Here is a 12,606-nt window from a genome sequence, read left to right as displayed (position 1 = left end):
AGACCCCTTCTAGCGTGCAGCTGTTCCCTAATGATTTCAAGACAGCTGCTGCATCTCTAGGCATCACATCCACTTTCCAGGAAAGGGAGCGGGAGGAAATAAAAAATAGTGCCCATTGAGGCTTTAAAAAATATTTATTTATTTTTGGCTGCATTGGGTCTTAGTTGCAGCATGTGGAATCTTTCATTGTGGTGCATGGGCTCCTCATTACCCATGGGCTCCAGAGAGCCTGGGCTCAGCAGCTGTAGTGCGTGAGCTCAATTGTAGCATATGGGATCCTAGTTCCAAGACCAGGAATCAAACCCTGTATTGGAAGGCAGACTCTTAACCACTGGACCACCAGGGAAGTCCCGAGACTATCTTTTTTTATCAGTGAAGTTACGGGTTTTCCGAAAGCTCCACCTAAGAGACACTCACTGCCACCTTGTGAACCAGGTGCTCTGGTGGCCATCTTATCCGTCAAGAAGCCCAGGGAAATCAAGTTTTGCAGCTGGACAGCCAAACTGGAATTCTACCAATAAGAAAAAAGAGCGAAAGGCTAGGTTCAGGCAACTCTTGGCCTTTGCCACTACACATGTGTGACTTTTTTTTCACATTGCCAAAAATATCTTCAAGGAAGTAGTTTTGAAGAGAGTATCAAGAGAGGAAAGCAAGAGACATGGTTTTTCAGGGAAGATGGAGGAGGACACGGGAGCAGGCAGAGGGCTGAGTGAGAGCGCTCTGACTCCCTGGAGGGGCAGAGAAGGGGCAGCCACTGCCGCCTCCAGGTGTAGCACATGGACCCCAAGTCCATGAAAAGAGCCTTCACTCCTGCTCCTCTCCTCCCCGTGTCCCCACTAAGCGGGAGTATCCCTGTGATGCTGGCACAGTCAGGGGCCCAGGACTCAGCCCTGAGACTGGGGAGACCCTCCTTTCCGACAGGACTCCCTGTGGGAGCCTGGACCTCCCGCCAGGAGCCCCCACACTTAAACAAGCAGTGCTCCAGGTCCCCCACTACCTGGGATGAGGATAAACCAGGCGCTTCAGTCCTGTTCTCATAGCCTGCACTCCCCCCGCCCCCACCCCCAACTCACCTGCACCACCAGCACATTCCCTCCACCTTCCTCTTCCTCCCAGGAGGCCTGGCAAAACCTCAACAGAATGTGAGGACACTGGGCACCCTCTGCTCTCTGTTTCAGGTGCGGAGACCGTCCAGAGGGCCCTGGGGTCTGTGTGGTCCCGGCCATGGCCATGTGTTTTCCTATCTGCAGATACTGGAAGCTGGGGCGTAAGGACTCAATGGGCGACTTTTCGCAGCTCCCAGACAGGACTACGAGGCCCTGAAGGAAAGGTGTCTGAGGGACGGCTGTCTCTTTGAGGACAAGAGCTTCCCGGCCGCCCTGAGCTCCATCGGCAGCGGGCCCCTGCTGCGGAAGCTGCCGAGCCGCCTGCAGTGGAGGCGGCCTCCGGTAAGGGGCCTCGGGACCCCACGCGCGCAGTGTGCGCCCAGACCGTCTTCCCAGGGCTCAGGGGCTTACTCAGTGTCGTTGATCCCCATGTGAAGGGCTCCAGAGAAGTCCCCACATTCCCATTTTCCAGAGAAAATCCAGGGTGATCCTGAAAGGGGTCTAAGCACTCCCTTACCCCCTGCCCTGAAGTACACGGAACAGTCGTGTACTTCACCAGAAGTGTACCAGAAATATATCTCAATGTACTGCTTGGGTCCATCTGACTGACCAATACCATCTGTCAGAGAGGAAGTTTAATACTCCCCTCCCCAAATCTGGCTGATGAAACACCTAGGTGAATAAGCTACTAATCACTTTACAAAAGTCTTCTCTTTGTGAAATGCATCAACAGTTCCTTTAAAAGGCAACTTCTTAATGTGTTGAAAGGCAACCAGCTCCCCCAAAATTGGTTAACAAGTTGAAGATGGCTGGTGAAAGGAACGAAGTTACTCTGGGCTCCAAATCCTCCCCTTTTCTGTCCCCTATCAGCCAACCCCATCAAAGCCTACAACCCCAGACTTACCAACTCCCTCTGTGTGTAAATTCCCCAGTAAACCTCCTACACTAGATGATAGCAAAAACTCTCCTTCTCCTAGAGAATCTAGGGAATTGCTGAGGTAGCGAGTCTGTTATGCACCTGACTTTGTGATGTGGTGCCCAGGTCTCCCGTTTGCTGGGAGACCTTGTGGAAGGGTGCCCAGGAAAAGACAGAGGGATTTAGGGTGTGCCGTGGAGCAGAGACCATCCCCCACTCTCCCCTTGACCCCACCCCTGCCTCCATCTCAGCATGGAAGCCAAAGAGACAGGTTAGACTGGGGGTTGGGGGTGGCAAGGAAGAGTAGCAAGGAGAATAATGGGAATGAGAAGATCTCTAGGAAAAATGAGAACACCCCAGAAAACAGATGCTTCCGTTTGTCACAGGTACTCCAAGAAAAGGCCTTCTAGGGACAAGTGCTACTTCTCACTATCTACCCCGGGTTCTCTAGCACTCTGACTTAACACAAGCAGCAAGAAGGAATGAGAAATACAGTGGGGAGAATCCTGAAATAGCCCTGATTTCACACATGTTCTGTATCTGTGTGCCCAGAAGTCTAGTTCGGGGACATGGGAAACTATGGTCACTGTAGCTCCAGGGGCTTCTTTGTTCTCCATCAGAAGGATATTTCTGTCTGTTCCTGCAGGAGCTGCACAGCAACCCCCTTTTCTACTCTGCCAAGGCCAAACGGCTGGATCTGTGCCAGGGATTGGTAGGTAAGTCTGCACAGCCCCGAGACACACCTGGTACCTGCCAGCCCAGCCCAGCCAAGGCAGAGTGGGGTGGGGAGGAGGGGGTTTGAGAGATCCCAAGAGAGGAAATGGCCACCCTGAGCTCCATCTTGACATGCTGTCATTTTCTGGGAGAATGATCACAACCGGTCGGTTCTCTGAGGATGCATGGGAACACCACACCTTGCCTAACGATCCTCCTCCCTAACCAGTCTCCAGGTCTGGGTTTCATCTTGGGAAAATGGACTCACTCTACCATAGTTCCTGTAATGAGTCCTTCTTGGCACACCAGTCACTAGATGCTTTAGGAGCCGAGCAGACCTATCTTCAACCCAACTTCCTTTTTAGAGGAAGAGGAAAAACCCTTGGCCATGAGGGAAAGCACATGTGTAGTCATACCCATTTCACAGACAGAGAAATGGAGTCCAGAAGGGTTGAACTTTTCGCAGAAGTGCATAAATCAGTTACAGAAGCAGGATTTAGAAAGGTTTGGTTGGGTTTGGGTCCCCGTTCCTGATGTTGGGGCATATGGGAAACTAAAAACTAGTCTGGGAATATGGTTCAGTTCTTGGTGTCAAGTCTGATTTCCAGACAATGTTCCCTACCCCTTGCTCTGCTCACTCACCATCTTTCTCTCAGATACAGAATTCCCTTCTCTTAAATTAAGCCACAAGTCCAGAGAGGATAGCAACTGGGACCAGGCATTTCTTGCCTGCAGTTAGTCCTCTAGATGCACGTGGACACTGGTAGCTTGCGCAGGCCTGTACAGCACATCCACGCAGACACTTGTGGTCTTCGCATGTATGTCCAGCAGATTCATGTGGATTCCATGTGCTCTCTGGCTTAGGTGACTGCTGGTTCTTGGCGGCTTTGCAAGCTCTGAGTTTGCACCAGGACATCCTGAGTCGCGTTGTTCCCCTAAATCAGAGTTTCACGAAGAAGTATGCTGGCATCTTCCAGTTCTGGGTGAGTGTCCTCTGGGTGCCCCAGCCTGGGGGAGGCCATAGGAAAGAAGGTTCTGGAAGAGTCATATCTCTGCTCCCTGAGCTAACCATCCTCCATGGCCTTCTGTCCTTCCAGTTCTGGCACTTTGGAAAGTGGGTTCCGATTGTGGTAGATGACCGACTACCTGTGAATGAAGCTGGCCAGCTGGTCTTTGTCTCTTCTACCTACAAGAACTTGTTCTGGGGAGCTCTTCTGGAAAAGGCCTATGCTAAGTAAGACAACCGCACAAACCTTTCCCCTTTCCTTCCTGGCCCTTCCCTCCTCCTCTGTCTCTGTCTCTCTCTCATCAACATTGAAGGAGGGCAAGAGGAGGCAGGGGAAGTTTATCAAGTGAGATACTGAGGCCTAGCTCAGCAAATACAGAAGTGACACATCCAGGGTCTCTTATGTAAGGGTCACCCCACTGGAACAACCTTTCTGGAGTCTTACCTTTCCCTGATGGATGGACTTGTGCAGTAGGAATAGAAACTGAGTATATATTTCTTTTTTGCCCCTGGGATGGGAGGAAGGGATAGCAGACACATGCCCTGGGAATAACCAAGCAGGGGGTTCTTTAGACTTGTTTGGACTGTCCTGTGTACAGTAGAAACACTCTTTCTTCTCTCACATCTGTTCCTTTCCTGGGCAGGCTCTCTGGCTCCTATGAAGACTTGCAGCGTGGACAGGTGTCTGAAGCCCTTGTGGACTTCACTGGAGGGGTGACAATGACCATCAAGCTGTCAGAAGCCCCTGACAGCCTCTGGGATGTCCTAACCCGAGCCATGTACAGCAGAACCCTGATTGGCTGCCAGACCCACTGTGGGGTGAGACTAGGCTGTGCCCTGGCAGGGCAGCGTCCTCCCCACTCCCCTTCCCTTCACCCACCAGCTGCTGCTCTTGCCTCAGTGTATGCCCCGGACTCCCCCAACTCCCTCACCCAGAGTCCTGATGTTCAAACTAAACGAGCAGAGCTGAGCCCCCGGGGCAGGCAAGAACCCCATAGAATACAGATGGTGTGCAGAGAAGGGAGCTAACATTTCTTGAGTGTCAACTACATGCAAGGCAGTTTACCGGCTCTGCTAGCTATCACTGTCTGATTTCATAACAAACAAGAACCTGGAAACTGTAGTAGGAAGTCCTCAGTTTAGCCCTGCCTCCACTAATGACCATCGTGTCGCCTCACATGACTTAGCAGCTCTGAGTTGAGTTGCCCTCTGGAAAGCAGGGTGCCAATCACTGAAGAATGGCACCCTGACTTCTTCAAAGGCTCAAATGAGACTGTGGGTGCTGAAGAGCTTTGAAAACTGTAGGGAAAGACCACATAGGTCTCTCCCAACCCTTCCCATAAACCCTTGCTCCAGCCAGCAGGTCCCTCTGACTTCCAGGTTGGCTGTATCCCACAGCCAACAGGAGTTCTGACAGGAGTACTGACAGGAGTTCTCTATCTCTGCAGAAGGAGCGGGTGCTGGAGAATGGGTTGGTGGACGGCCATGCCTATACACTCACAGGCCTCAGGAAGGTGAGTGGAACCTGGCCCCTCTGTCTCTCTTCCGCCTCTCCCTTCTCTCCAGGGCTTCTTCCCAATGCCTTACCTCATCTTGGTGAATGTTACTATCTATGCCCAGTCTAGGGGTCAGTTCTCTGGTGGGCCTGCCAAAGCAGGCGGTGGGCTCCCCAGACCTCTGTGCCACTTTTCCCGGGTGAAATGGTAGGTTCAGGCTTTGCCGCCTCCAAGTATCATCCCAGCCTCTCTTGCCATGGGGTAGCCCTGGCCAATCGGCCATCTAGCCCCGATGGCTCAGCGGGTAAAAGAATCTGCCTGCAATGCAGAAGACACAGGAGCCGTGGGTTCAATCCCTGGGTTGGGAAGATCCCCTGGAGAAGGAAATGGCAACCCACTCCAGTACTCTTGTCTGGAAAATCCCATGGACTATAGCCCATGAGGCTCCTCTGTCCATGGGACTGCAAAGAGTTGGATATGAGTGAGTGACCAAGCATACACACAGCCCTCTTGTGTCTCGTAACCATTTCTTGAGCTTTGCTTTGCCCTGGGCTGCTAAATGATAACTTTTCTATCTGGGGTTTCCCTTCAAATTCCTGCTTCTTTCCCACATGCTCCTTTTCAACAGTTTTCCAGTTTCCTTCCATCGCTCTCTACCTTTTGAGCTTTATTAAACATTGAGAGGAAGATGAACCAGACAGGGACCCTATCTACAAAGAGCTTACCATCAAGTATGGAGACAAATCATATTTGAAATCTATAGGGAAGCAAAGTAGAAGCTGAAAGAAGGAAGCAATAATGAAAGTCTTCTCGGGTTTAGAGGTAGGAGAGAATATTTATCTGGTTTGGTTGGAGGGAAATCAGAAAAGGCTTTGTAGGGTAGGTGGCCTTGAGTTGGCCCTAAAAGATGGGTAGATTTGTGTCAGGGGAGAAGGGCCTTCCTAATGGAGGGAGCAGCAGGAGCGGAGCATGGAGATAAGGAATCAGCAGGTTGAATCTTCGAGAACTTCTGCTATTCTGTAGAGGATGTGACTTCCCCAAAGTCCTCCAATTCCCTTAAACTCTGGTTCAGATTTTTTCAACTCCATTCACACCTGACTTCTATCTCCTAGATCTCCATCAATCATATTTGGTGTGTTAAGAACTTTTTCATATTTAGATAACAAAATTTATACTTTAAAATATTTATTTTTATGATTTTATATTTATTTAACAAAATTTAGCACTTAGTATGTGATACCGTCTTAACTGCTTTACCAGTGTTAACTCAGTGCTCACGACAGTCCTATGAGTAGGTACATTAGTAAGAAATTGGGAGATGTAAAGCAAGAGAAATGTCTTTTTCACAGTGTTTTCTTAAGCCAGATGTCTGAAATCCAGGGGACCTTAGTGCCATCTTCCCTCTGATGGCTTGGGGAGAATCCTTCTGTACCTCCTCCCACGCAGGGTGTCTCCAGCTTTTCCTAGCTTCACACGCATAGCTCCAGTTTTTGCCTCCATCTTTACACGCCCGTCTCCTCTGTCTTTCTCTTTCTCTTCTGTAAGTACATTTGTCATTGAATTTAGGACCCGCACTAATCCAGGGTGATTTCGTCTCAAAATCCTTAACTTAATTATACCCGAAAAGACCCTTTTTACAGATTAGATCAAATTGACAGATTCTCAGTAGACATATCTTCGAATGTTCAACTCATGCAATAGACGTGATCATTAACTTCTTTTCACAGATCAGGAAACAGACCCAAAGAGGTTAAGTAACTTGCCTTAGGTCTCACAGAGAGTAAAACAGCAGAGCCATTTTCTCCTCTGCCAACTCCTAGGGCCTTTGAGGTTCATGTCAAGGTCTCAGCTGCAGGCATGAAATCACCCAGATGTCCGCAGCATTTGCTGTTGGCCCTCAGCCCAGCCACCTGAACTGGTTCTCATTTCGTGCAGGTGACCACCAGACATGGACCTGAGTATCTCGTCAGGCTCCGGAACCCCTGGGGGAAGATAGAGTGGAAAGGAGACTGGAGTGACAGGTGAATGTCTGAGGCTGGCTGGGAGGGGTGAGGACGGGGTAGGTGAAGGCTGCAAAGAAGTTTGTTGTTGGGACACAAATTCCAGTGCATGTTTTTGGTCTCAGGTTGAATCAGGAAAGCTTTTAGACTGTGTGGATCAATCCCTCATGTTTAAATTATTATTATTTTAAATTGAATAATCATTGATTTACAATGTTGTATTAGTTTCAGGTGTATAGCAAAGTGATTTACACAGACACACACACACATACATATACAATGCTTAAATATACAGACCAATCTGCTTGTAATGCAGGAGACCCAGGTTTGATCTCTGGGTGGAGAAGATCCCCTGAAGAAGGGCATGGCTACCCGCTCCAGTATTCTTGCCTGGAGAATCCCATGGATAAAGGAGCCAGAAGGCTATAGTCCATAGGGTTGCAACGAGTCAGACACAACTTAACGACTAACACTTTCATTTCATTCATTATAATAATTAAAGTTAATATTTATTGAGAACTTGCCAGCATTGTGCTAAACCTTTTGAATTTTGATCATTTCATTGAGTCCTCCAAACAACACTATTATAAGGTAGGTGGTTTCATCTCCATTATGAAGAAACTGATGCTTCAGTTCAATTCAGTCACTCAGTTGTGTCTGACTCTTTGCGACCCCGTGGACTGCAGCACGCCAGGCTTCCCTGTCCATCACCAACTCTTGGAGCTTGATCAAACTCATGTCCATCGAGTCGGTGATGCCATCCAACCATCTCATCCTCTGTTGTCCCCTTCTCCTCTTGCCTTCAGTCTTTCCCAGCATCAGGGTCTTTTCCAATGAGTCAGTTCTTCGCATCAGGTGGCCAAAGTATTGGAGCTACAGCTTCAGCATCAGTCCTTCCAGTGAATATTTAGGACTGATTTCCTTTAGGATGGACTGGTTTGATTAAGTGAATTCTTTAAGGTCTCACAGCATGACTCAAGCAAGGCCTTTGGCGTCTAGTCCAGTGCTCTTTCTAGTCAGTGTACACTTGGACTTGTCGAGTCAGCGTCAGACAGATCAGGCTTGGCCCCTGCACTCTAATTACACTTAATGACCTCTGGGCATTCTGATTAGATGCCTACTTTTTGATTGTTTCTGCCTAAAATCAACCCTGGGGCTTTACAGGCTACAGGCTGGCATAGGGCACAGGCAGAAAGGCAGACCAAGTGTTATAGTCCTTCCCACTCTGGCAATGAAGATTTATAATACTTAACTCTGCGTATCACTTGGGGGCTTTCTTGATAGCTCAATTGGTAAAGAATCTGCCTGTAGGAGACCCTGGTTCAATTCCTGGGTCGGGAAAATCCACTCGAGAAGGGATAGGCTACCCACTCCAGTATTCTTGGGCTTTTGTTGTGGCTCAGCTGCTTAAGAATCTGCCTGCAATGCAGGAGACCTGGATTGGATCCCTGGGTTGGGAAGATCCCCTGGAGAAGGGAAAGGCTACCCACTCCAGTATTCTTGCCTGGAGAATTCCATGGACTGTATAGTCCATGGTGTAGCAAAGAGTCAGACACAACTGAGTGACTTTCACTTTCACATATCACTTAAGAGTACAGAAACATTTTCACATGTTCATTATCACTGAATCATTTTTATGTGTGAAAAATTGAAGGCTCAGAAAAATAAGTAGAATTTTACTCCTGATAGGTTGTACTGCACTCTATTTATTATATTTTAATAAAGAGAATTGTCAGAGGGACTGGATCTATGTAGAAAAATGGCATCCAAAGATATATATAAATTTTAAAGTGTTACAGAAATATAGTGTCATAATGTTGCTAGTAGTTTGTTTAGGAAAACAAGTGCTTGTTTTGAGAAAAAATAATGAGTTAAATTAACTTTGTCAGCTGTGTGATCTTAAGCAACCTTTTTTGAGCCAGAAGTGTGATAAGGATTAAATAAAATGATGGGCTTTATTCCATAGTGTCTAATCTGCAGTTAGTCTCATCCAAAGTAGTTTTCATTTTGAATAAATATTTTTTAAATCTAGAGATACCATTTGAGAATATCTTTCACTTTGCTTTTCATTATGTCCATAGTTCCCTTTACATCTTTGAGAACATGGAGCATATTTATAATAGGTGTTTTAATGTCCTTATTGACTAGTTCAATCATATTTCTCTTATTTCTAGGTCAGTTTTTATTCCTGGTCACAGATCACATTTTCTGCTTCTTCATACACCTAGTTATTTTTTATTAGATGCTGGACATTGTAAATTTAGTTGCTTAGGGATTAAAATGATACTTTGAAGTTTTCTTTTAGGACAGATCTAGGAAAAAGTGTATTGGGGGGATAATTTGACCTCACTACTAAGGTGTAGGCTCTTTGGGTTCTTTACGGAAGACCCCATGTATTCTGTAAGGGCTTTTAACCCTGGCTGGTGGGAATTCAAATGATTTCCAACCTGGTGTCAACTCTGGGAATTGTTCTCACTATAATCCAGTCTTGTGGGGTTTCATTTCATGTATGCACAGATTCTATTTTAGCCAAAGACTCAAGGGACCCCCTATGAAGTTCTCTGGAGCTCCTTCCTTAAGTGGCACTGTCTCCAGCAAATTCTAGCTGCCTGGTCCTCCCTGAACTTCAGACTGTCTCCTCCACTTAGCAAGACTGCCGGGCTCTTTCAGGGTCCATGTCCCTGCATCACTCTCTGGGGAATTAGTTTCAGGCAGGAGTCTAGTCAGTGTTAGGGCTCACTTCATTTGTCTCTCTCCTCTTGAGGTCACAGTTCTGTGCTGCCTGCTGTGTCCAAAAATGGTTATTTCATGTATTTTGTCCGATTTTTAGCTGTTGATAGTGGGGAAGTGATACATGAAAGCCTTACTCTTTTATGGCCAGAAATAAAGTCCAAAATGACAGGTTGTGAAAAAAAGAAATAGCAATATAGATTCCAGTGGTAGTTCTGACATTTAATAACTTTGTGGCTTCAAGCAAGTGACCTGATCGCTTTTAACCTCAATTTCCTTACCTCTAAAAATGACAGTGGGGCTTCTCAGGTGGCACTGGTGCTAAAGAACCTACTGGTCAGTGCAGGAGGCATAAGAAACACGGGTTCGATTCTGGGTCGGGAAGATCCCCTGGAGGAGGGCATGGCAACCCATTCCAGTATTCTTGCCTGGAGAATCCCATGGACAGAGGAGCCTGGAGGGGTACAGCTCATAGAGACACAAAAGAATTGTTCACAACTGAAATGACTTAGCACGCACGCACACAAAAATGACAATAAAAATCCCTAGTTTGTAAAGTTGTTGTTATCCTTAAATAAAACATGTCAAGAGCCTAGTCCAGAGCTTGACTCAGAGTAAGTGATGTGCCTAGACTGAGCAACTAAGCCCATTACAGAGCATTTACTGAAGAGTTTCTTGCATGTCCTTTGTAATCCATTCCTCCCCCATGAAAACATTTCTTTTCTGTTTTCAGCTCGAGTATGTGGGACCTACTGAGCCCCAAGGAGAAGATTCTGCTGCTGAGAAAAGATGATGATGGAGAATTCTGGTATTTGACACAGGGACTCAGGACAGACGCCCTGGCTTACATTAGGACATCCATTCAGCAGACATTTATAGGATGCCTCATATATGCCAGGCATTTCTTTTAGGAGATCAAGAAGACCCTTTAGGGGCTCACAGCCTAGCAGAGCAATCCAACATCCACAGTCTCTGTGCTAAGAGCAGAGACCTGTGGCATGGAGCTCAGTGGGTGCTCAGAGCAGAGAGTGCGGGTGGCCACCACGTCCTCTATGACTGCTGTTTCTTGCCACCTGCGCCCTCCAGAGCAAAGCGGTACTACCCTACCCACCCCAAAGCCTCTAACCTCTTTTTATGAATGGCCAACGCCCTGAGCTGATGCTGCTTTTGGGTGTCTGACACGAGACCCACCTGTTCTTCATTTCCTCCGCATTTCACCCTTTCCAACCTGTCCCACGGGCCCCTCTTCTCCCCTTACCAATCCTTTTCAGACTTATTCTTAAAGAGGTCATTGAACTCAAGAGCCCTGGAAATACTACTACTTTCCTGTTACAGAGAGTAAACTGAGCATTTGCTGGTTCAGGTGGCATGCCTCGGGCCATAACATTAGCCTGTAGGGGCAAAGATTTTTTTAATCAATAGATGACTAGGAACAGATCTGTGTGATTCTCACTGAACATGTCTAATACCCCAATTCTGCTTTATCACCACCATCAGTGGCACAGGATCATTGCCCTCAGGCAGCCGTTGTTGGAGGCTGCTTTCAGCCACAGAGTAGGGTTTCTCCGTAGCACCACTTGCTGGTGATGGACCCTCACGCTGCTCCAGCCAGCCCCACTCACCTGGGTCTGCATGAGGGCATGGAGGATGGGGCCCTGGGTCTGGAGAGGGCTAGGTGCCTGATCCTTAGTTGCAGCTTCCCTCTGGTCCTAATGACTGAATGTCATCTCCATGGGCTTCCCTGGTGGCTCAAAGGGTAACGCATCTGCCTGTGATACGGGAGACCCAGGTTTGATCCCTGGGTCGGGAAGATCCCCTGGAGAAGGAAATGGCAACCCACTCCAGTATTGTTGCCTAGAGAATCCCATGGACAGAGGAGACTGGTGGGCTACAGTCCATAGGGTCGTAAAGAGTCAGATGCAACTGAGCGACTACACTTTCTTTTCTTTCTTTTATTGTCTGCACAGGATGTCACTGCAGGACTTTAAAGCACATTTCATGCTTCTGGTCATCTGTAAACTGAGCCCAGGCCTGCTGACTCAGGAGGTGGGCCAGAAGTGGTCGTACACCATGCTGGAGGGGAGATGGGAGAATGGGAGGACTGCTGGTGGCCAGATGAAGTCGCCCCAAGGTGAGTGTGTATATGGAAGCCAGAGGCTTTCGCGGCTAAAGTGGCAGCTTCTCCAGGCAAAGGCGGGGCTGTGGGCAGAGCCGTTCCCCGGGGCACCTAGCTGAGGAGGTAGGGGGCTTTGCTGGCCGAGCTGTGTGTGCTGGCCCTGGGCTGTGTCCAGTGGGAAGATGGGACACCTTTGTCCTAATTTGCACAGAGGCATAGAACTCTGTCAAGCTGCCCATCTGTTGCGGTTGCAGCTTTCTAGAGGGTGGGTTCTCTTTCCCCCAGCACCAGGAGGCCATAGGTGCACATGCATAATAGAAAAGTTACATCTTTCTGTGGTTTTTGGACAAGGCCTTAGATATGCTGAAGTAACAACCCGGTAACAGGCAGGATTGGAATTAATATTTATATTGTATGTATCAGGCCCTCTTTACTTAGAGTTTGATAGAGAAACAAAGTCAAGGATTCCCAGGTCATCAAGTACAAGAGATGAACATATATACATTCTCCAAGTGGAGTGGT

The 12,606-nt window shown here is 47.9% G+C and overlaps 1 protein-coding gene across 1 annotated transcript in view; it reads left to right on the top strand.

The window, feature by feature from the left end:
* The first annotated feature begins 1,224 nt into the window (after positions 1-1,224).
* The window catches only part of CAPN14 (calpain 14), a 56,376-nt gene continuing 44,994 nt past the window's right edge, over positions 1,225-12,606 (top strand). The window contains exons 1-10 of the mRNA XM_070380196.1: positions 1,225-1,234; positions 1,297-1,448; positions 2,669-2,738; positions 3,601-3,719; positions 3,834-3,970; positions 4,387-4,561; positions 5,194-5,256; positions 7,174-7,259; positions 10,702-10,776; positions 11,936-12,099. Coding sequence (XP_070236297.1) covers positions 1,225-1,234; positions 1,297-1,448; positions 2,669-2,738; positions 3,601-3,719; positions 3,834-3,970; positions 4,387-4,561; positions 5,194-5,256; positions 7,174-7,259; positions 10,702-10,776; positions 11,936-12,099 — 1,051 coding nt within the window. The remainder of the gene's footprint in view (positions 1,235-1,296; positions 1,449-2,668; positions 2,739-3,600; positions 3,720-3,833; positions 3,971-4,386; positions 4,562-5,193; positions 5,257-7,173; positions 7,260-10,701; positions 10,777-11,935; positions 12,100-12,606) is intronic.

The sequence above is a fragment of the Bos mutus genome, chromosome 11 (genome assembly GCF_027580195.1).
Source record: "Bos mutus isolate GX-2022 chromosome 11, NWIPB_WYAK_1.1, whole genome shotgun sequence".
In the NCBI taxonomy this organism is placed as follows: Eukaryota; Metazoa; Chordata; class Mammalia; order Artiodactyla; family Bovidae; genus Bos; species Bos mutus.
The sequence above is the reverse complement of the archived record's forward strand: the minus strand, read 5'-3'. Positions and strand labels throughout refer to the sequence as shown.